General features: G+C 36.5%; 2 protein-coding genes across 5 annotated transcripts in view; one reads left to right on the top strand and one right to left on the bottom strand.

The window, feature by feature from the left end:
* The window catches only part of LOC112565653 (dynein heavy chain 5, axonemal-like), a 49778-nt gene extending 36957 nt beyond the window's left edge, over positions 1-12821 (top strand). The window contains 22 exon segments of the mRNA XM_025241254.1: positions 303-593; positions 1465-1632; positions 1907-2044; positions 2462-2719; positions 2859-3053; positions 3625-3780; positions 4088-4270; positions 4629-4872; positions 5236-5541; positions 5664-5803; positions 6013-6180; positions 6389-6524; positions 6808-6947; positions 7180-7344; positions 7536-7730; positions 7994-8144; positions 8756-8867; positions 9321-9477; positions 9681-9893; positions 10177-10305; positions 10719-10845; positions 11132-12821. Coding sequence (XP_025097039.1) covers positions 303-593; positions 1465-1632; positions 1907-2044; positions 2462-2719; positions 2859-3053; positions 3625-3780; positions 4088-4270; positions 4629-4872; positions 5236-5541; positions 5664-5803; positions 6013-6180; positions 6389-6524; positions 6808-6947; positions 7180-7344; positions 7536-7730; positions 7994-8144; positions 8756-8867; positions 9321-9477; positions 9681-9893; positions 10177-10305; positions 10719-10845; positions 11132-11415 — 4056 coding nt within the window. The 3' untranslated portion in view covers positions 11416-12821.
* A 1491-nt stretch (positions 12822-14312) lies between these two features.
* On the bottom strand, positions 14313-21137 carry LOC112565654. 4 transcript variants are annotated; one of them, XM_025241258.1, is made up of 6 exons: positions 20798-21136; positions 19996-20123; positions 17603-17701; positions 17059-17199; positions 16790-16840; positions 14313-16386 (listed from the first exon to the last, which is right to left on the bottom strand). In XM_025241258.1, exons 2-6 carry the CDS (start codon positions 20003-20005, stop codon positions 16217-16219), a joined length of 471 nt encoding a protein of 156 aa, XP_025097043.1. In that variant the 5' UTR covers positions 20006-20123; positions 20798-21136; the 3' UTR covers positions 14313-16216. The 4 variants fall into 4 exon arrangements, with proteins under 4 accessions (XP_025097043.1, XP_025097040.1, XP_025097042.1 ...); XM_025241255.1 differs by having other exon boundaries at positions 19996-20013; XM_025241257.1 differs by having other exon boundaries at positions 19996-20017; positions 20798-21126.
* Between the last annotated feature and the right edge of the window lie 3128 nt (positions 21138-24265).

The following is a 24265-nucleotide window of genomic DNA, read 5'->3' as shown; positions in this document are numbered from 1 at the left end:
GTAAAGTTTAAAAATCTTTATAGGTTTATCTTGATTTTCTTCTTGAATTTGTTATTTCCTTATTTTTCTGTTATCTTTCTTTGTTTTGTTTTTTTTGTCATTGGTCTTCATCTTAACTATGGTTCTGTGTAGCATGAAATGTGGATCAGTTGCTGATGAAAAGAACTTTCAAGTAAAAGTGAATAGGAATCTTTCAAGTCATTTTCAGTGGCCATGAGCTGCAGTTATTTGCTTGCTATAATTTACTGTCTCAAGAATGATGAGTAGTTCATAATTTTTCATACAAATAATTATGGCTGCAGGTTGATAAAGCTCAAGCAATGGAAAAGTTGGAAGCTGCCCGGCCAGCCTTGGAAGAAGCTGAAGCAGCCTTACAGACTATCAAGCCTGCACACATCTCCACTGTACGCAAGCTGGCCAAGCCGCCACATCTCATCATGCGCATCATGGACTGTGTATTGCTTCTCTTTCAGCGCAGATTGAACCCAGTTGAGGCTGATCCTGAGCGGCCATGTGTCAAACCTTCATGGGGTGAGGCCCTCAAAATGATGAATGCCTCCAACTTCCTGGCAACTCTGCTGACATTCCCTAAGGTTGGTCAGCTAGCCAAAAGATGCACTTAAAATCGTGCAACGTTTTAGTGTGACCAAGTTGAAGAGACATTCTACAGAGATGTAAACAGTTCATTGTATCAAATATTCTTTGAGTGTTATCAGATGACATGATACTATGTTAGGAGTTTGCCTTTCTTAACCCCTAAGTTCCCTACAAATTGAAACTGATTGACCTATCCAAGTTCCCCCAAAAAGAAAAAAAGATTTTACTGCTTAAATGGTAGTTTTTCAAAAGATCAAACAGGGAGATAAATGTGGTCTTTGTTTCATTTAAAAAACTGTTCCCAGAATTTGAGCAAATAGCTCCATTCTTTTACCAGCCTTTAAACATTTGTGTGCACATATCGAGGAAAATCCATGACCTGATGGAACAGGGATATGCAAATATCATCAGTTTGGGAGAGTTTGAATTATATCTTATCTGTTTTTCACTTTTAACATATATTTGACCCCTTTCTGTGTCCATGTGAAAATGTTGATATATGGAAACAGGTTGTTTGTTCAGATTGTGGAAATAAGTATCTAGTAATGAATTAGCATGTAGGCTCTGCATGCAGTTAATTGTCATCATGCAGCCTTTCCTCGCTCCATGTTAATATAACAACATTCAGAATTAAACAGTAAATCACCAATGTCCAATGAGTTAAATGGTAAATCACCAGTGTCCAGTATACAGTAAACATAATCATTCGCAAAACATTTTTCATTCTTGTGGATCTTCACTGTGAAATAGAAATTCTTTTTTAAATCATGAATGAGAATGGATAGGATTATCCCTGGCAAGGCACTAATTCTGAATGATAATATTCACATGGTACATTGCCTCAGTAGCCACTAATGCTGCTTACAGGACACCATTAATGCAGAGACTGTGGAACTGTTGGAACCCTACCTGACTATGGAGGACTATAATCTTGAGAATGCTAAAAAGGTGTGTGGTGACGTGGCTGGCCTCTGCTCTTGGACAGCTGCTATGTCTTTTTTCTTTGGAATCAACAAAGAGGTGTTGCCTTTGAAGGTGAGCTGATTAGAAACCTTATTTCCCTAGTGTGCATGATTTTGTGAAATGCGACAGGGTTAGGGTTAGTAACCCAGAATTTAATGAACAGGATGCTTGTATGAGAGGTTTCCCTCTATCAGAATTGAGTAGGACATTTGCTAACAGTCTTAAAACTTATGTGGGTTTATAGGTATATTTTAAAGCGAATAAAAATTGATACTTTTTTAAAAGTAATGCTAGGTTCAAGTTTATGTGCAGCTTGAAGGAAGAATTGACTTGTTCTGATTTGCAGGCCAACTTGGCAGTGCAAGAAGTTCGCCTGGAGGTTGCCAATAGTGACCTTGCCAAGGCTCAGGCTACCCTGGATGCTAAGCAGAAAGAGCTGGATGTAGTGCAAGCGCAGTTTGACGCAGCAATGGCAGAGAAACAGGTTACATATTATGGGTTTGCACACAAACTGTACAGATAACACTAAATTATTGAAAAAAATTCATACATTTTCATATTTTTAGGATAAAGGTTGCTTTATCTTTAGGTAGGAAAACAATATCTAGGAATAGGAAACTAGAACTAGTGGGGTGTAAAATATTTTTCTAACAGCTGATTAAAGCTCAGTGCAAGATACTATTCACCAAATTTGGATGAACACTTCTCTTACATTCTCAAGATGTATGCCTACAAACATTACCAAGCACTTAAAAAAAAAAAATCAAAATCTTGACCACATTTGTACACAAGAAATGCTTAATTAACATATAGTCCCAGCTAGATCATTGTACCCAAGCACTATGCTAACTGCATAGCATTCTTTATTTGACCCTACTTTTTTATCAACCATTTGCTACAGGCTCTCATGGATGATGCTGAAGCTTGTCGACGTAAGATGAATAATGCCGAAGCCCTGATTAATGGACTGTCAGGAGAAAAAATTAGGTGGACTGAAGCAAGCAAATCTTTTGACGCACAGATCAAACGTCTTGTTGGTGATGTACTTCTTGCGACAGGTTTCTTGTCATACACAGGACCTTTCAATCAGGAATTCCGAAATCTGATCTTGAAGACCTGGAAGAAAGAGATGGTCCAGTCCAAGATACCTTTCACAGAGGTGAAGGCAATTAAAAGCATGATGTTTTAAAGAATATCGCTGTCAGATTCAGTTCTTTTTCAAAATTCTACTACCCATCTCAAATGTGATTGGCTCTTTTTTGTCATATGTTGTCTGATTTTGGGATTTTTTTTCCCAGGATCTGAACATCATACAGATGCTGGTGCATAATACAGTCATTGCTGAGTGGAACCTGCAGGGTCTACCCAATGATGAGCTGTCCATTCAGAATGGACTGATTGTCACCAAGGCCTCGCGCTTCCCTCTCCTTATTGACCCACAGGGTCAGGGCAAGGCCTGGATCAGAAACAGAGAAGGCAACAATGATTTACAGGTATGCACAGCATCCAAATCCTTTGATCAATAATGACCTATTAATAATACAGTCAGGCATGACAGGTGAAGAGTCTATTTGCCTAGTAGCAGTAGGGACAATGAATATGTGGTTCATAATAATAAATACAAAATTTGTAAAGCGTATACTCACACTCCTAAGGAGCATACTCTTAGCACGAAACATGGACAACATACGAGGTACAGGAAAACAAATAACAAATGAGCTATAAAAGAATAAACAGCCGTACTAAATGAAGAATAAAATGATATACAGAAAACACAAAGAGGAACCAGATAACAAGAACATGAGTTGAGAGTAACATGTGTCTAAGGCATGGCTTGTGGAAGGCATAGCTCAGTCCTTCCCTTCCACCATTTTTACCTCCCTTGGTAAATCGGGTACCCATATCTGCTCGTCAGCTATTGGGTAGACAGCCTCAGGCCAGTCAGGCATGGGATCAGCAACCTACTGCTTCACAGTCAAACCCTCCAATCACTAGTCTACAGTGCCTTACAATATAAAAGGGATGGGTGGACTAACTTTGTACTTTTTAAACTTTTTTGTGCAGATCACATCACTAAACCACAAGTACTTCAGGGCACACCTGGAAGATGCTTTGTCTTTGGGTCGTCCACTTCTGATTGAAGATGTTGGTGAAGAACTAGATCCAGCTCTGGACAATGTTCTGGAGAAAAACTTCATCAAGTCAGGCTCCACATTCAAGGTATGTTCTTTACACATGTCTTTGTGGGTGAATACTATGGCACAGATGATTGATTCTAACATGGTAGAGTGGGGAGCCAGTTTGGAAGGGCTTATGTTTTATGTTGTTCAAAGTAGAATAGGTACTTAAGATACCTTTTACCAATTCATTAAAATTGCATATACATCTCCTGTCCAAGCTTATGGATAAACAGTTGGTGATAGATGTTCTCATACATGTTAGGTATTTATAAAATGGTGGTGGAAGTCTGAAAAGCAATTATTTATACTTAGACCCATTAGAAAATTCATATTTCTGACTCTAACAGGTTAAAGTAGGTGACAAGGAGTGTGATGTGATGTCTGGCTTCCGTCTGTATATCACCACCAAGCTTGGCAACCCTGCCTACACGCCAGAAGTGTCTGCTCGCACCTCCATCATCGACTTCACTGTAACAATGAAAGGCCTTGAAGATCAGCTGTTGGGTGTTGTCATTTTGACAGAAAAACAGGTCAGTTTAGTCACATGAACAGCATGCTTACATCTCACAAAGCCTGTCTAACACTAAAACAAATCTTGGTATATTTAGTATTTCAAGTACCTAGTTAATTGTGACTTTTAAATTAAATAAATGAATTGTTGTTACTGCTTATTGTAGTCTATTTGTGTCTTGAGTTCTTATTCATCTTCATGGTTTAGCATGTACAAGTCTTATGTAAAATTGGAAAGACATGGATAATTGCTTCTTAATTAAAAATGATAATTAAAGACACACAAAAGTAGGAAATGAAATTGCTTATTCAGAATTACTGTTGAAAAGTGATGGGCAATTTTTCACCAAGATCTTGAAACTGGATGACCTGTGACAGGAGCTGGAAGCAGAGCGCACCAATTTGTTGGAGGAAGTGACCTCCAACAAGCGCAAGATGAAAGAGCTGGAAGACAACCTGCTATACAGACTCACCTCCACACAGGGTTCACTTGTGGAAGATGAGTCTCTCATTGAAGTACTCAGGGTCACAAAGGCAACTGCAGAAGAAGTCAGTGAGAAGTTGGCCATTGCTGCGGAGACTGAGATCAAGATCAACAGTGCTCGTGAGGAGTTCAGACCAGGTGAGGAGCTCCAAGCTTATTTATTTAGATAAAGAAGACTGTCTTTGCTGAGATGTGTCTGTTGGAGGGGTGTGTTGGAGTTGCAGTTTTTGTATTCCAGTGGATGGTAATGAAATATAAATATATTTGTTTTCTGTTGGTAGTATAAACTAATTGTTAATGAACCATATATGATATTTTGAGCAGCCTGTGTATAATGCAAAATCTGTTTTCTGTAAATGTAAAGTATTACTATTTGTTTTCTGATGCCAGTGAACTAGATTCAGTAAAAGTAAAATATGATAGTTGAAGGCAAATGTTGATAGCTACCCAGTTTATGACAATGCACTATTTCTGAATGCTTTTTTTTTTGGACACTTTCAGTGGCCTTGCGTGGCAGCATCTTGTACTTTGTGATTGTGGAGATGAGCATGGTGAATGTTATGTACCAGACATCTCTCAAGCAGTTCCTGGAACTCTTTGATATGTCTATGGCTCGCTCACCCAAGTCACCCATCACCAGCAAGCGTATAAACAGCATCATTGAATACCTCACACTGTCTGTTTTCCAGTATACAGCACGGGGCCTGTATGAGATTGACAAATTTCTGTACACTATTTTGATGACTCTTAAACTTGAGATGGCTGCAGGTCGTGTCAAGGTTGAGGAATTCAGTGTCTTCATCAAAGGTATGTTAGGACTGTGCATCAAATTCAGTGGGGTTGGCTTGTAATAGAGAATAAAAGATTTCTTTTACCTGCACTAGGTCCTAATGAAAGTGTTAACATGCAGAAGATTTAATCTCTTGCAGGTGGTGCAGCCCTAGATCTCAACGCTGTGGAGCCCAAGCCGAAGAAGTGGATTACAGACATGACCTGGTTGAACTTGGTGGAACTTAGCAAGCTCCCACAGTTCACACAGATCCTTTCCCAAGTTGGCCGCAATGACAAGGTCACAGCAACCTTTTTCTTCTCAAATGGCACTGTAAAAGTATTCTTAATCTACAGAACAACTTCATCAGAGTTAATAGCTTAGCACACATGAAGTAACATTTTGGTACTTGGTGACTACAGCTGTCATAATAAAACTGAGAAAGTTTTTAAATAAGCAGATAAGTAATTGGAATTCTAATTTCAACAAGACCTTATATGTATATCTAGGCCTGGAAAGCTTGGTTTGATGAAGATGCACCGGAGGAGTGCCCAGTCCCTGATGGGTATGCCAACACCCTAGACACATTCCGGAAACTGCTGCTGATCCGATCCTGGTGTCCGGATAGAACTGTCCCCATGGCAAAGGTCTATGTTGCTGAGGCCATGGGCACTGCAGTGAGTAGAGTGTATTGAGTTCATGTCCACATGGAAATGTGCTATACAAATTTATTATTATTACCTTTTTTAGTGATAGGATTTTGGAAGTAGGATTGTTGAGCATGTGCACAGATAAACAGCTTAATGGCTATAGACAACACTTATTGATGAATGAACAAAAAAAAATTCATTTTTTTTCAAGTGAATAGCTCTGGCTTGTTCTCAGTTTGCTGAAGGGGTTATTCTCAACCTTGAGACCATGTGGGAAGAATCAAACAAGCGCACACCTCTCGTAGGCTTCCTGTCCATGGGATCAGACCCAACAGAAAATATTGAACGCCTGGCTAAACAGAAGGGACTCAGTGAGTACTATTCCTTCCTGCATTCAATGCAAGAATGCTTATGAAATCTGCAATCTGTAGTGCTAATTGTGAAATTTACAAGTAGTTTCTCCACTTACTGATAAAGAACTACTAGAAGAAGAAATTAAAAGGTTAGTTTTCCTTACTTTGTCCAGATCCAAATAAATTATTAAACCAGCAGGAGGATTATCCATTTTGAGCTAATGCTTGCCCATAGCAGCATAATTTTATAATAAATAGTAATTATGATAAGAAATTATCAGATAAAATTGTTTGCTTGCAGTGATTGGAGCAATCTCCATGGGTCAAGGTCAGGATGTGCATGCACGGCGATTGATGAATGTGTCCATGCAAGAAGGTCGCTGGGTACTTTTACAGAACTGCCACTTAGGCTTGGACTTTATGGACGAGGCTCTGGACACAGTCAGTTTTCTTTTTTTTGGTTGACTGCTGGCCTTTTGTCTGACACTACACAGTATGCAACATTTGTAAAAATAAGAAACATTTTTATAACCATTTATTTGGTAAACTATATTTATATCAAGCAGTTTGGCAATATTTCTACTTCATCTCTTGTCAGAGAAAGCCAGTTTCATGATTACCAGTGTTTTTGAGAGATGGGTTGTAAAAAAGAGAGGTTCAATTTTACTTACAGGTATTAACAGCAGAATCTGTAAAAGATGGCTTTCGTCTGTGGATGACCACAGAGCCCCATCCCAAGTTTCCCATCAACTTGCTGCAGTCTTCTATAAAGTTTACCAATGAACCCCCTCTAGGTGTCAAGGCTGGACTGAAGAGAACCTATGGTGGCATTACTCAGGTAAAAAAATTATTATTTTTTTTTTTTGCAAATTATCATTCTATGTATCAAAGTGTTTCTAATTTTGTGAAGTAGAGATATTTCCTTTTTAGTGTATTTTATTTAGTTGGTATATATTGTACCTCAATCTATTTATTACCTATGCAGTCTTCAAGTTGTGACACAAAGAAACCTCTTGTGTATGTTAACAGGAACAGCTGGAGTACAGCAATATGCCCATGTGGAAGCCTATGCTGTATGGTGTTGCCTTCCTACACACCACCGTACAAGAGCGGCGTAAATTTGGGCCCATCGGCTGGAACATCCCCTATGAGTTCAACCAAGGTGACTTCAATGCCACAGTGCAATTTATCCAGAACCATTTAGATGACCTGGATCCAAAACGAGTATGTTCATTTTTTGAAATATTGTAATATTTAATATTTTGTTGTTGCATCTAAAAGTAAGAGACTGTATTAAGAAATTACTGAAAACATTGTCATGCTGTAGTAATGTGGATTGTTACTTTTTTCATAAATTTTTCCAGAAGATTTGTGTTGTTATGGTCATCATTATTCATCTACATAACAAAATTTTAGAAAGTTTCTGCATCAGTCATCTTTGAAGAACACTTGAAACAGACTTTTGATAGAAAGAAACCTGTGTTCAGGGTGTGAACTGGGTGACAGTGCGGTACATGATTGGTGAAGTGCAGTATGGAGGACGTGTGACTGATGACTATGACAAGCGGCTTCTTAACACGTACACACGCGTGTGGTTCACTGAACACATGTTCAATGACAGCTTTAACTTCTACACAGGTTTGGATGTATTTTCTGATTTTCTAAGTTTTTGAATGGATTTGAGTATCAGTTCAAGTTTGTTTGAGATGATGTAATGTACTAGACACACAGGGTTAGGGTTAGGGTTAAGGTGTCCATTTAGCTGCAGGTCAGCACATCTATTGCCCTTTCATTCCACAAGATCATATCCTTATTTACCCATTTTATATCTTTGTGTTGTACACTTTTGCAAAGTGCATTGAGCTTGCTGCCCAGTGAGGAAATATGCTAAATAAGTGCTCTTTTTAGTTTTATTATTATTACTATTATTATCTAGACATATGTATTGTGTCTAGTCCATGAAATTTTCAAGAGTCACCATAAGTACTTGATCTGAAACCTTCAGTCATCTTCTTGATGACTTTCTTGAGGTCATTTGAACATGCTGCTCCACCATACTTGCCAGAAACCTACTTTCTTCTTATATAACTTCTTGCCATAGCTCTGAACTGACTATATCTATTAGGGGTAAGGCTGTCTACACATTCTTTTTTATTTTTTGTGGATTGGTGGGTGGAAGTGTGAGTGACCAAGAATGGTGAGTGACATTGATATATGATGAAATGATATATTTCTGTTACTGTCTGCAGGTTACAAGATCCCTAAATGCAAGACAATAGATGAGTACAGAAGCTATATTGAGGGTCTACCATTAATTGATACACCAGAATGCTTTGGCTTGCATCCCAATGCTGACATCACGTGAGTCGCATAAATCATAGCAAATCAGTCATCCTATTTTATGATGTCATTTTGTTATACTTGATATATATACATTCATATAGATTCAGATTTGTTCCCTGCAGCTTTTCAATTCAAAAGATCCAAACCTCACCATTTAAATTTATTTTATTGTATTTTTTCCTTGTTCTTATACTCTTCTGATCTTGTTTATTTTTTGTTTAAATCTTTCTATGATAATTTTCTGTTGATGGCTTTAAGTGCTTATCAGAGATTCAGAATGTCAACTGATCACCAGTTACTGGGGGAAATTAGTGTTATATCAAACACAGAGGTGCTACTTATCCTTAAACACCAGATCACTAACAGGAAGTAAGTCTGGAAGAATCCCTTTGGAGTAATTTCCAGCCTTAAGTGATGTGTATCCTGTTTTAATCAGCTGAATGGTGGCATTACCCTGAATTGTTCTGTTAGGTACCAGACCAACACAGCAAACACCATCCTGGACACCATAGTCAATATCCAGCCCAAAGATGCTGGTGGCGGTGGTGGCGAGACACGTGAGACAATCGTCTATCGTCTAGCAGATGATATGCTGGAGAAGCTGCCCCAAGATTATGTGCCCTTTGAGGTATTGATCCAGCACTGTGTTTGGTTTTTGGAGCAACTTACTTTTTACAAAGCATTTTTTTAAAGGAAAAACATATATTTCAAAATAAAAACATGATAGTTTTAAAAGAAAACCAACTGCTGAGGAGTTAAGAGTTCTGTGAATCTTGGTTTCTCATGGATATCAGCTAATGTTATTTGTGAACTCAATGTTCTTTTGAACAGGTTAAAGAAAGACTACGAAAGATGGGTCACCTGCAGCCATTAAATATCTTCTTGCGTCAGGAGATTGATCGTATGCAAAGGGTCATCAGTAATGTGCGCACCACACTACAAGACCTTAAACTAGCCATTGATGGCACCATCATCATGAGTGAAAACCTCCGTGATGCTCTTGATAACATGTTTGATGCTCGTGTTCCTAACTGGTGGAAAAAGGTTTGTAACTGAAGTTGAGTTCTGTTGTTTGATGCTCCTATATGCTGATGTAAATTTTAATAAAATTTACTGTTACTGAGCAATATTTTTAATTGCATCATCAATAGTTGAAAGAGGATTTATATATATAAACACACACACACACACACACAGAGTAATTAGACAAAGGAAAATTCCAAAGTAGTGCTATAAAATAGAAAAAGTATCTGACATGTTTATTGTTATGACTAAATCGCAACATTACAGATGAACTAGACACTTTTCCTAATGATCTATATTTCAGATCTCCTGGGAGTCAGCTACCCTTGGTTTCTGGTTCACTGATTTGCTGGATCGTAACACACAGTTCCACGCCTGGCTCTTTGAAGGTCGACCAACTTCATTTTGGATGACTGGCTTCTTCAACCCCCAGGTACATTTGCCATTCACTTCATCATCGTTTTGCTCAGTCAGTGATTATCAAGAAGCATCACAAAACCATAGAATAAAACAGCATCAAAACAACCTTTTTCATTGTCAGACACACTCATATGTGAAGGCGTCAGCAAACCATGCTCTTACAAGGCATTCCTGACCACAAAGCAAAAAAGCTCAAGGTAGCTCGCAAAAAGCTTATGCTGAAGCAGTTAATCACCACAGCTGTGTGTCTTAAACACTTAAAAAATAACCCAAATCATTGGATGTTTTAATGTGCTATGCTTAGTTTTGCAATTACTGAGATAGCAACAAGTTAGTGCTCACCATGTTTAACGGTAATGAGATCCAGAGGACAAACCACTTGCATAAAACTCACAATGAAGCACTGTTTCTTTGTTGGGATTGCAGGGCTTTTTAACTGCCATGAGACAGGAAATCACACGTGCCCACAAGGGCTGGGCCTTGGACACCGTCATTTTAGACAATGACGTTACCCGCATGATGCGGGAGGATGTTACTAATGCACCTGGTGAAGGTAATTGAGTCTGTAGCAAGAACAGGATTGTCCTAATGTTCTCTTTTTAGTGTGGAATACTTTATACTTTAAAGGCAAGGATTATGATAAAAGCTATAGCTGCTCATATTGTCATTTGTTGAATCCATATTTTAAAAAAAATGTTAAACATAAATGGAAATGTTGGCTACCATGATTTTATATTTTTAATTTCTTTAGTTGATTGAATGTCTAGAGTTTTACATGGTTAAATACTATTAGGGTTGTGGTTTCTGAAAATACTATAGTACTGCTTTACCAAATGCAGGTGTCTACATTCATGGTTTGTACCTGGATGGAGCTGGCTGGGATCGACGAAATGCTCGGCTGATTGAGCCCACAGCTAAGGTGCTGTATACATCACTGCCAGTAGTCCATGTAAGTGCAACCAACCAAGAGAAGCAGCGCTCAGCCGCCCTATATGATTGTCCAGTCTACAAGAAGCCAAAGCGCACTGATTTGACCTACATCTTTCCTCTTTCGCTGAAGACACAAAAACCTGCAGATTACTGGGTGCTGCGAGGTGTTGCCCTGCTCTGTGACATCAAATGATCTTTTTATATTCTGAAGCCCAGCAATAATCTAGCAAAGGCAGACAAATGGAAATGTCTTTTAAGGTTTTTGGACATTTTGTTGTTTAGGCAGGACGACACTTTACATCAATTTCTTCTCTGCTCTTCTCTAATGCAGAGAGCTGTGTAAAAACCACGTAAAGATACACAACAACAGGTGACAGAGTTTGTGATAATAATGATTTAAGAAAGATAATAAAATTTATGGTGATAATAATTTTATGTAACAAAATCTGTGGTAAACTAAATGAAATGTAATGTTTGCCATTTAAGTGACCAGTATTATATTTTTCAAGGTTTTATCAATTGTTTAGGTTTTGAACATTACCAAATGTCAATTGGTTCAGTAGAGTCAAGATGTGGTTGCTAGGCAAGACGCCTGTTTTATTGTGGATTTCTGTTTTGGACACTTGCTGCTGACATGTAGTCAGTTGATTCAAAAACTGTGTGCTGTGATAGCTTGTGTGGTAGGTTATGTGGTTATTGATTGGCAAGCTGTCAATCCTAGAACTGCAGTGACTTTTGTATTGCTACGCAATGTTACTGTATATTTTCTGGCTTGAAAAATTGGGTTGCAATATTTTTTATTAAAGTTGTGCAAAATTATTTTTAATTTTGTGCACTGTTTTAGGTTTTCTGTGCTTTAAGTAATGAACTTACAACAAAGTAATTTTAATTTGTTATAACTGGGCAATGCTACAGTTAGCTAAAGTATGTATATTTGGCTGTGATGTATAGAGTGCAAAGAGTGCTGTTGTCTATTACATATCCAAAATCACCTCTGTAAACAGTATTAACAATATTAACATATGCTAGATTATACCAATCTTCCATTGGTGTCTTCATTCTCTCGTAATCATCACAGTGTTTATTCATGATGCTACTACCCTTTGTATTGTTCTTTGATGATCAGTACTGCACAGTTTGAAGTACGAGACCAAAGAAATGCCATACTATTTTAATATTGGACAAGCAGTTCTTTCAGCACAGACTGGACAAAAGTGGCAGAAATAAGATTTTTAACAAATTGATTTCAGGTTGTAGATGTGCTGGGAACTAACACATTTACCTGATTTCATTAATCTAAATTTAAGAACCTTTCTTGTTAGATAACATATTACGGACGCAGTTGAAATTTTTTTGTTGCAGGTGTAGTGAAATGTGTTTTTAGAACCTTTAAGGGATCAATTTCTGCATCTATCAAATTTCTTGACACAAAGGGACATGTTCAACAGGACAATGGGTTTCACAACCTTAAATGGTTGAGGTAGAAGCTTGTTTCATGAAGTGCATTTGCAAAATTGTAAGAATAAAAAAATAAATTTTTACCACATAGTTTAAATGTATTTTCTATGCAACAGAAAATAAAAAGGTTTTTGACAAAAATCTTGTGAGCTATGTTGCAAAATATATTGCAAGTAGGTGCAAGTGAATGTGTTTGATAACAGACCTGTAACAGAATGAGCATCACCCAAAATAATAATGCAAAGAACATGTTTGGATGGACTGATCATGTACTGTCTGTATTCTTGGTAGAGTAAAAAAAAGAATGATACGTTGTGCATATTATTTAGAAAATGAAACATACATGCAGTCTTACTTTTCAAACAATCCTGCAAATTAGGTGTGGCCAATAAAATTAATGTGATCTGAACACACTGGCAATGTTGCATGCACTAACCTTTTGCAACCAACATCCTAACTGCACTATGCTGCAGACATAAGTTGAACACAATATGTCATGTAAGCAAGAGGTATGCAAATGGGTCAAAATATATAACTTTACCTGAACATTTCCAAATGAAATCGCATCACTCATCTGGCAAAACTGATAAATAAGATGACAGTTAATGGATGTGTATAGATTTTCTCAACTCTCTTTGCCTTTCTGAAAATTTGGTGTCCAGATCGTACAGTGATTAAATGCAAAAGAAGTCCTAGAAACCATGTTAAGTCCCAAATAGCAGTTCTGAAGCAGAAGACATAAGCCCTTAGATCTATCTGATGCTCCTGGCAGTGGTGATGAATTTACCAAAAAAATAGTGGGAGACCACATGGCACATAGGCCCATAAAAACCAGTCATATTGAAGGATGAACAATATGCAGACGTGTGTGCACATATTCACAGCTTCAGACAAAGCAAAATTTCATCCTTTTCAATAACATGGAAGATACTTCAATCTTTACAACTTCAGTTGCTCATCCTACGTAATCCTAAAGTGATTTATTATTTGTGGTCATCAGGACTTTCACAAGTCATCATATTGATATCCAGAGATTTTTAGAGTGACATTTTTCAGTTTATACCATTTGCAAAGCCACTTCATGGGCTGATGTTATTTTTTATCAGTATGAATAATTTTCATTTCTACATGCGATTATTATAGTCTACTAGCTATGGGACTAGACTATTCAACATGAATAACCATGTGTTCAAAAATAATTTTGGAGGGACCATTGGAAGTAGATTTTTAGATTTCCAAGTGCATTGTTAGGAAGAAATGAGGTTAATTTCTGCATATTTTTAACTTCAACTGCAGTTTTTTTTTCTTTCTCTTATCATTTTTAATTCTACTTTTGTGATTTTTTTTGAAGGGCTTGAATTGTGTGCACACATGAGTATCTCCGTGACATCTATCATGATGTTGCCAATAAGTCTAACATCACCACAGGAATTAATAAGCTGTGTATCCATTCATTTGTGGTCAATGTCATTAATAAAAAATGCACTAAGACAAGGTTAAAAAAACATTGATTCACAGTCATGAAAATGTATGACAAATATCAAATACAACATTGCTATGTATGTCTTAAATGTATCATTTAAGAGCTGTAGTTATTGCCCTCATAAATAAATAAAAATAAAATGACAATTCATATTTGTTCATAAATTTTAATGTGGAATTTTCTACAGACACAAAATAATAAAATAGTAGCTATTTAATTTACTCTGGAACAACAGTCTTGATAATCAATACTAAGATTGTACACATTACCTATCTACATTGCCAAAAATTACATTTCTTTCAATATGTTCATATCCAAGCAACACAAACAAGGATTCAAAGTCAAAAAGTCTGTGCCATTAGTCAAAATTTTACTCACCTATTGCACCCTAACCCTTTGTAAATAGTAGATTTTGATACAAATTGTAACATTGATAACTCAGCTTAGCAAAACTGCCTCTTGTCCATTAGCGATACATTCTCAGAATGTCAACTCTGAGGTAATATTACTTCCTTTCTTGGATTAGATCCACGGTTCTCAACTTTTGGGGCGTGCCTCCAAGAGAGGGCGTGAAGACGGTCATGTCTTAAAAAAGTTTCTCTTATCTAATATTGGTATTAGTGAAATTAGCTGGCTAAAGGGGGTGCATGGATGTACTTTTTTTTCATCTGGTGGGCATCATAAAAGGTTGAGAAATGCAGGATTAGATGTTATCATAAACTTTGATTATGTGGTGGGGAGTGCTTGTGGTTAAAGATGGGCTGTATACCATCATAGCTTGGTGAGCAGGCTGGTTTAAATTCAAAACAGGATTAAAGCAGTGCAATTTTCTGAACTATTCATGGCACAAGAGTGTCTTGGTGGGTATAAAAGAAGAATAGTTGTGGATTCATGGTCTAAGAAATCACAGCACAGTTCTAGCTGGTTAGCAGAGACTTCAAAAGCAGCGTGAAAAACCTGTTGCTGCCTCAACCAGCATCTGGGTTGAGAAGAAAGCCATCTAGAGTGTTGATCCAGCTTTGACAGTATTATCGTATATGCTAGGTCAAGTGGTAAACAAGTAAACAGGTAAACTGTTCCATGCAGTCTTAGCTTCTTGATCATGAAAGCTTGCTGCAAGAGTCTGATTTATTGTGTAGTCACAATAGAAGCTAAGGGTGACACACCTAAAGCTCGACATCCTACAGTTACACCTTTGGTGTTACTGCCACAAATCTGTACTGTGTAGTAGGCAAACCTAGTTACAATACAGTTCATTTTGTAACACATTACATAATTACTGCCTCTTTCCAAGCAGCAAGGCACAAAGTGTTGAAAAGTAATTTTGTGAAATATTGTGAAGTACATGAAATAGGTTTTTAAAATGTCAATAGATATAATCAGCAATAGATCTTTAAATAGCATAACAATTTGGCAAAAAAGCTGTTCAAACACCCTCATTTGAAATATATGATTCCATTAAATAATAAAGAAGTGTCATAAGAGTACAATTTGAAAAGTGCAGAAAAATAATTTAATGCAAAAATTATAGTCTAGTGTTATTACATCATGTAATATATCCAAATGAAATTTAGAACACTCACTGCCTTTTCATTCATTCATTCAGTGCATTCAGAGCCATTTTTTTGTCTTCTTGCCAATAAGTGATGACAGGCATGCTGTTTTTTAAGCAAATTTACAGGATATACTGTTGAAGATATTAAGGTAGTTTTCTTCTCACGCACAAGACACTGAAAATACAATGACTGCTTTATGGATTAAAGATTTAGTGATAATCACATATCGTTAAAAAGTTTTTCCAAATTTTCCCACAAGAAATTGAGTCGAAAACCTTTTATTCATCATGAAGCATTCAACTTTCTTCCAAAGCACGATATTTAGCAACTAAATGAAACTGTACAGTCCTGATGTACTATAAGATAAATAGCAACTTTGTATTCAAACTATCTGAAGGCCAAAATACACAGTCATCCTGAAAGACATAAGCATATAGTGATAAAATGGGAAGAACTTGCTGGAAGAACTGGTAAAGATGACTTTAGAATGAGCAAAATTAAAATTCATTTTCATCTGGCTGCCAGTTTAAGTGATTAAAGTGGTTTGAAGAGGGTCTAGACCCATATCCTCTGTTGGCTTGATTGGAGGTGGGGCTGCTGGTACTCCTACTATTTTGACCGAAAGTAGGGTAGCTTGAACCTCGAGCTCCTGTCCATGTCAGGGTTTCTTTTAAAAAAAAAAAAAAAAGCAAATGACCAAGGGAAGTAATAAACGGGAAGTCTGTATAGTTGGGCATAGTCTACGGGAGTGTAGTTATTTACAATGTCTTCTTTTTGTTTATATACTAAGTTAAAAGAATGTGCACATACGGATCTCAAAGAGAGAGAGAGATACTGGTAAGAAGAGAGTAATATTCCTTTCAAGGTTACACCTTTGTGTCCAGTTGTTCACTTTCCATGTCTGCAAAAAGTAAGATTTGAGTTTCCTACTTTCAATGCTTCCCACTACAAGATGGACATACATTTTAAAGTTTTTGTATGACAGTTAGTTTTAAGCGATCCCTACCCACAATGTAAAAGATATTTTATCAATGGTCTTAAGTTTTGGGAAACTTTAATATAAATCTCACCTTGTTTACCACCAATTCCTGCAGATGGTGCTGTTGTGTCTTTCCCACTATCTGTCAAATAATTAAACTCCTTTTATTGTAGAGTTACTACAATTAAATGTAAACACTATAATGTATACACATTACATTATCATGATAAATAATACTTTATATGGATGTGGAAATAAACAATCACATGATAATGTAAAATCAGTTGAGAAACGTATACCAAAAGAGAGATTTTACCCTCACATCACATTTAAAATGACTTGCGAATAACATTTGGTTACCTTTAATGCCACCATGCCTGGAGTAGAAACTTCTGTTGCTATTATACGGCAGTGTGCTTGATGCCTGTAACCCACTTCCATTCTTTAAACTGACATTTCTTTGGATACTCCATACTCCTGCTAAATCCACTGGCTTGTTGTCTAAAAAAAGGCCAAAAGTGAGCATGAAAGTGGATGGCCCACTGGCACAATAAAAATGCAGCACTAGTATTTAAGTAATTTGTAACTGCTGATAAAAAGACAACATGGATGTTAAGTATTTGGATCAAAACTAACACAATGAAGAGAAATCTCTCTCTCTCTCTCACTCACACACACACAAACCAATCATTAAACCCTTGTGTCCTACTCTTGAGCAAGAAAACAATATTTCCGCTTCTTCATGTGGGTGCCCCCCCCAAAAAAAACAACCTACAAACACTAAATCTGTGACGAAAAAATTTTTCATTATGATTTCAAATAAAAGAATTGTTTTAATACTTCTAGAAAATTGCTGTATATATTAGAATCACTTGTGATTGTACTACAGAAAACATCTGCTTACTATTTGAATTACAAAAGGCTTTAGGGGCAAAGTTCCATTGGTCTTCATCTCCTGAGTCTTTCCTGGGACCTGTGTACAAGAACTTCTTTGGACCACTTGCTATGAGATATAAAAGGCAATGTTATAATTTGAAGGAAACTCATTCTCAAGACTAGAGATCTTTAACAATATTACAGTGTATTAAATTCTTGGTTCTCACAGGGCGGGTTAGCAGCCGCATGTTAAAAAAGATTCATTAAGTAATTTTCAAAACTCATTATCCTCTCATTTCTTTTTCTCTTTATCTTACCACTGTTTTCTTATTAATCATATACTTAACAGACCTTAGTAACCTGGATAAGTTATACAACACAGATGTTGGAAAAATAATGTCTAAGGTGATTTATTCCTAATTTTTTTCTTAGTTTAGGAACTTAAGCATAATGATAAAAATGTTTTAAACCTGTATATAAGACAAACATTAATATAAACTATGAGTTCCCACAATCTTTGATGTAATGTTATTATGAATCCATCTAAAAAAGGCAGTCAGCATCTTTAGGGAAGGTATAAAACTGAGCAACTAAATGAAGAAAATAAATGAACCATATCCTATCATATACAGACATTACAGGAGTGACAAGGTTTAATAATATAAAATCATTAATCTATATCATGTTTATTTTGACTGGTTTTCTCTAACAAGATAGGGAAACTCACATTACAACTGTGTCCTATGTATGACAAAACTGATTTTGTAAAATCCACTTCAGCAAACAATTGTTAAGCAGTTGAATTCATTACCATACAAAACAATACATGTGTTTAAAAGTGCTAAGCTAACAAATGCAAATGTATTCTGAAAAAGATAAATTATTAGATTGTGAATTCGATAACTAAAACATAAGTAAAATGGACAACAAAATGGCAAAATTTTCAATTTATGCTCTGTGGTTTTATCTAATTTTTCTCAGCCAGCAAACACTAAATTCAATCATCCATAATTATAATATTGAGGGTTTCAAATACTCTTAAATTTACTGTCAAAATGTGGAAATAAAGTGGAGGTATGTGGGCTATTTTCAGCAGACCATCCCAGTACTAAAACACAACTGCCATGTTCCACTGACCAGGAATGTCCTAACATTAATGCTTTCACAAGTTGATGTCTTAACCCTTTTATCTTGGGAGTGTTCTTTTTCTCTTTCAAGTCACACTTTTCTAATAAATGTATGTAATATGCATTGATTTAGACAAAGAAGAAAGTGCAGCTATGGCAGTAGCATATCTGATTATACACCAGTATATCACTAACAATGAGCGCTAGGGTGTGATGGTAAAACTAAAATAACCTTCTGTAATTCTTTATGATCCATATCAAAATCAATGTGTGAGAAATCTGTAAAGTGTTACACAACTTGCTTCTACATAGCTTAGAAGTCCCAGACAATTAAATAACTGATCTGTGAGGCCCTTTAGGTAGTGATTATCCTAGCAGCATATGTAATACTGGTCGGAACACTGATGCATGATTGGCACATGTAATATGTAAGCATTCAAAAAAAAAAAAAATATGCACAGCATGATGTGAGAATGTTCATAGAATGATCACATTTCATTTACTTTACTGAACCTGTTGATAATAAGAAGCTAAGCTCTCTCCAGCACACCCCTATCAAGCAACGTGCAGACATAGACAGTTAAAAAAGCTTATTGCAAAGGTGCTAAGAAAAATTTTTTTTTAACAAATATTTTACAGCTGAATATAAACAGTGTGATGAGTTAAAACCAACAGTCAATGTGGGAATATGTGCATGCATATTAACATGCACATGCAAACATGCATGTAAATGTATACAAACATACATGCAAAGTTGTTCACCTCCTCAGAAAGATGATCGGTGTACTATTGTTTTATACTTTTCTAAAACCAAGCTAGATTACTGACATAATAATTTTGATGCAGCATAGCATAACACTAAGCCATATCCCATGATGTTAAAGTAGTAAAGATAAACACAGTTTGATATGCTTATTAATATTAGTAATATCAATATGAAGTGTGATTTGTAGCCTGAGGGTGGTGAAAATATAATTAAAAATGTGTAATAATTGTGATGAAGGACCTACAATTTTAATGTTTGTTAAGATTTGGAGATAAAAATAAGCAATTGAAAGACTTCATAAGAAAGAGAATGAAGAAGAAGGCCATGTGCTGTGTTAGAATAACAGTTTGTCCATAGAACATACAACCAGCACAAGATAAACAAGAATGGGTAAGCAATTTTCCATTTGTCCACTTTAAAAGAAAATGCAAAAGAAACACAAAGATAAAAAAATTAAGAATATTAAAAAAGGCACCATTAAGGAATGAAATCATGACTGAACTATTAGCAATAATAAGTAAAGCTTACCAGGGTCCATTCTTGGTCCTGTCTAGCAAATGAAAAGTGACTTTCACACTTTGATGTGTGGCTACAATAAATTTAGGTTGAGGATGTTTTTTAAAGAAAAATGTGGATTCACAAAGAGCAAGAGGTAACTGCAATAAATTAGTGAAAAAGAATGGGTAATATCCACACTATAAGGTATATTATAATCATAAGAAAACATGAAACCAACTACTGAAAGATATATCATCAATCTGGTATAAAGTGCACTGATTCCATAAAAACAGTTCAAGGCACTGAGAGTGTTCGAAAGATTAGGGCAACAGCAAGAAAGATAATTAAACTAGACAATTTACAGAAATATACACTGGGTGTAATTTACTCATTCTGATTCACCATATGTTTATTCTTATGAAAATTTTTATTATGTTTCAGAAGCTGCCTCATTATCCAGAGGCAAAACATCCTTACCAATGATTTCAAAAACAAACTGTGATAAAACGATCTGGTGTCTTTGTCTCGAACTATACCACATAAAAATAAGTCGACACACGCGGCACATATAATGAAAATTAAAGGGAAGGCATCAGAAATGTCAATCACTGGAGGACAGCCACATAAGTACAATATGCTGGACAACGCTGTTTGGTGATACATCTTTCCATGAAGATGATCTCATGTGTGGAACAATGGTTAGCTGAAATATATAGTATATACATGTATATACATATAGTAACACAGACACAATAGACCACTGCTGAAGTGGGTGAGGACTAACCACAATTCAAGATTCACGACATACAATGTTTATACGAGGCATTCTCACCTTGAGATTTACGAAAAGTTTCGTTTTCTCTCATTTGAGAGACATATCACTGAAAAACCAATGAGCGTTTAAGTTTCTTTCGTCCTGCGAAAACCCTACAATTATCAGCTGAAGCCCCAGGTGTTAGACAACAGCTTAAATATGTTTCTCTTAAGAGGAAATTCAGTTACTACAAACGCTTAAAGCGAATGGTGGTCGTAAGGAAATTCTGAATTAACTGTAATTGTGGCAAAATAAAATATTTGTTCAACACTATTCAATCTGTCTAAAGTTATAAATGATTTAAATTATATTAATGTCGCTCAAGTATTATAGTGTGAGGTATCAAAATTTTATAAATTATTGCTATTTTGTTGTTGGATATGCACGTCATTTCCTTTCGTCTTAGCACTGTATAACAGAGTGACGTCCCTTACTCGGGAGGGGATGTGGTAGCGAGGTGATGCTCGTTTTTCATCACTACAGCGAAGATTGTTAAGTCCAGATCGAGTTCTCATGGAACACGTACAGCCCCTCTGTGTATTAGACACCTGTTTACAGAGCTGGCCATCATATATTTTCCCTGGGTGCTCCTTGTAATTTCTTTCCCCTTTATCGACCTACTCACCCACCCTGACCTTATAGCGGAATCACCCGACCCCGCTCACAAATTTTTTTATTAGAAGCATTATCGAATAAAACAACCATCAATCCTCCAACCCCACCACATCCTGTAGAACACAAACGTCTTTCGTAGTATACTTTAAAGACAGTACTATACATTTCCCTCCAAACATTACTATTTGTACAGCTGGGTTGTAGCGAGGCATCGAGCAACAGATCGAAAAACTGCCAGTTGCAGCTCTTGCTACTGAACATGTACATCAGGGATGGTTTTGTGGCTGCCAGGGATGGGGAGCGAGCTACAGCTACTGTAGCTGGCTACAAATTTTGTAGCTTGTAGCTTAGCCGGCTACAAATTTTAAAAAAGTAGCTTGTAGCCGTAGCTACATTTTAGAAAGTAGCTGTAGCTTGGCTACATGTTGGCTACTTTCACGACCATTCGTCGACAGCGTGTCAGCAAGACGACGACAGCCACTGCTCTCACTGCTCGGTGTCTTGACAGCCAGACACCACGTTTCTCGAACGCTCAGTAACCGGAAGTACTGTGTCGTCCATGTGGCGGGAGCGATTTGAAAAACGAAGATGGACGTACCCATCAATTTCCAGCCTTATTTGAAATTTTTTACATTTTGCGAAGCCACAAAATGTGGGTATAGTTTCAAATGCAAGAATTGTTGAGAGATAGTTCAGTCTGGCAGGACTTATCATGACAAAGCTGCGCACTAGGGTGACAGCAACTTCGAGGCCAAAGTTCTGGCCAAATTCAATTCCATGAAGGACTAAAAGAATGTAGATTTGTTTTAAGGTTACCGGTACACTCCAAAAATTAAAATCCATATTTTAAATATCTTTAGGGGTTTTTAAATATAGAGTAACAAAATAACATAAATATAGCACTTTAAAACTGTTTTTGAGTACCTAAAGTGAAAATTGTGACTTTAATCAACGTTTTTGTTTCAAAACGTACAAGCATTTTAAAAACAAATTTACACAATACCATAAGTCATATACCAAAGGTTTTGGGTTTTTTGTAAACTAGAGGCACTGATAAGAAAACTGATGCATAAGCCGTTTTGATATCTCAAGATTGCTAGGAGATATAAAAAATCAGACATGGTACCCCCCGATTCAGTGTGAATGTGGCAATTAAATATTTAGAAAATATTTAGAAAAATGTTAATTTTATCAAAAGTAATGTTTATACCATATTCTCAAATGCATCACTTTGTAGCTTATGCATTTCTAAACAAAATTGCAAAATTTTACTGCTGTAGAACAAGCCAATCTTGAGAAATATGTTTTTATAGTTTAGGACTGGATGTCAAAAACGACAAACAGAGAAATTCAAGCTTAAAGATTTAAAATAAATATATCTTGTATCAGATCATTTTTGAAAATATATTTCAGTGTTTATATGCTACATTTGACATCCTACTATATAATTAAAGCCTATTCTAGTATGCCAGGACTATACTTTTCACCCTATCAGCTTTTGGAAACAATTAGTTTGTGTTCCTTTCTTTGTTTTCAGTGTCAGTGTAGAAAAAAATGCCTTATGATCTGCTGCCTAAATTAGATTAAGCAGTGTTTACTTATATTTCATGCAAACTCATTTATTTCAATGGTCTGTTGTTCATTGTCACAGTATTGATAAGAGGTTGACATTTTTCATCACCACATAACCTAACTTATTGAAAATTCTACCAGGTACCTGATACTTAAGCATCTGTTTAGTTTTCATTTCTAAGTAATAGGAACAAATAGTTATAGAAAACAAATGTTTATCGGAAAACTTATATAATTTCTTTTGTCACTAAAACAGGATGAGGAAAAGATCCAGAAATGTTTAATATAATCGTAAATACGTGTACTTATTGTGTGAAAAAGGCCGGGGAGGAAGGGGCAAGGAATGAATGAAAGCATTTATGGATTCACTAAATAAAATTGTCGGTATATCGCAGCTCTCCGTTTCATTATTATAATAAAAACTTTGTAAAGCAAGTAATAGTGTTTTGTGTGTATGTTTGATGTTTGTGTATGTTGCTACAGCTAACTTGTTATAACATCACGCTTTTAAAAGTAGCCAAAAGAAGCCAAAAGAAGCTGGCTACATTTTAAAAGTAGCCCAAAGTAGCTGGCTACTTTTTGGAAAATTGTAGCTGTAGTGTAGCCGGCTACATTTTGAAAAAAAGTAGCTGTAGCCTAGCCGGCTACAAATTAAAAGTAGCTTGCCCATCCCTGGTGGCTGGTAACATAGTTGAGGAGACTTGAAGTACACTGATCGATCCCGTTAAACAGTTGAAAGCCCGATCATTGTTGGCTCTTGGCCTTCAGTGGGGGACGGTAACTATATGCACAGAAGGGTGGTGGATGTAGTGGTGTGAATGCTATAATTAGTTCTGCTGCTTAGTACGTCGTGTGGATGAAGGGGAGATAGACTTTGAAAGCAGTCGAGGAACATTTAATTTGAAGACACTATCCCTGTAGATAACAGCGATGCCATCCGCTCGTGGTGGGCAAAGGAAAGGACATGATCCGGTAGCATGTCGATTGAGGTGGGCTCTGCATTCAGGTCATCACCGTTACGCAGCCGCAAGTTTTAGTGGTGACGAACTTGTCAGCGTCATATGCTCAAGGATGTAGTCAATAATGTAAGTAGATAAACCTTGCCCACAGCATTCAAAAATCGCAAAAGGGACGATATCGACATCTTCTAGTTAAGTTACGAAAGCAGTCCGTAAACTTGGCAGAATTTTTTAAACTTAAAAACTTAGTAGAAAAACTAAGAAGCTCCGATCTTCGTCAAACTAGCCAGCTTTGGCTACAACATGGAACTTGTACTGGGCAACAACGACTGCCAGAAGG

The sequence above is a fragment of the Pomacea canaliculata genome, linkage group LG6 (genome assembly GCF_003073045.1).
Source record: "Pomacea canaliculata isolate SZHN2017 linkage group LG6, ASM307304v1, whole genome shotgun sequence".
Lineage (NCBI taxonomy): Eukaryota > Metazoa > Mollusca > Gastropoda > Architaenioglossa > Ampullariidae > Pomacea > Pomacea canaliculata.
Note: the sequence above shows the minus strand (reverse complement) of the source record. Positions and strands in the feature narration are given on the sequence as shown.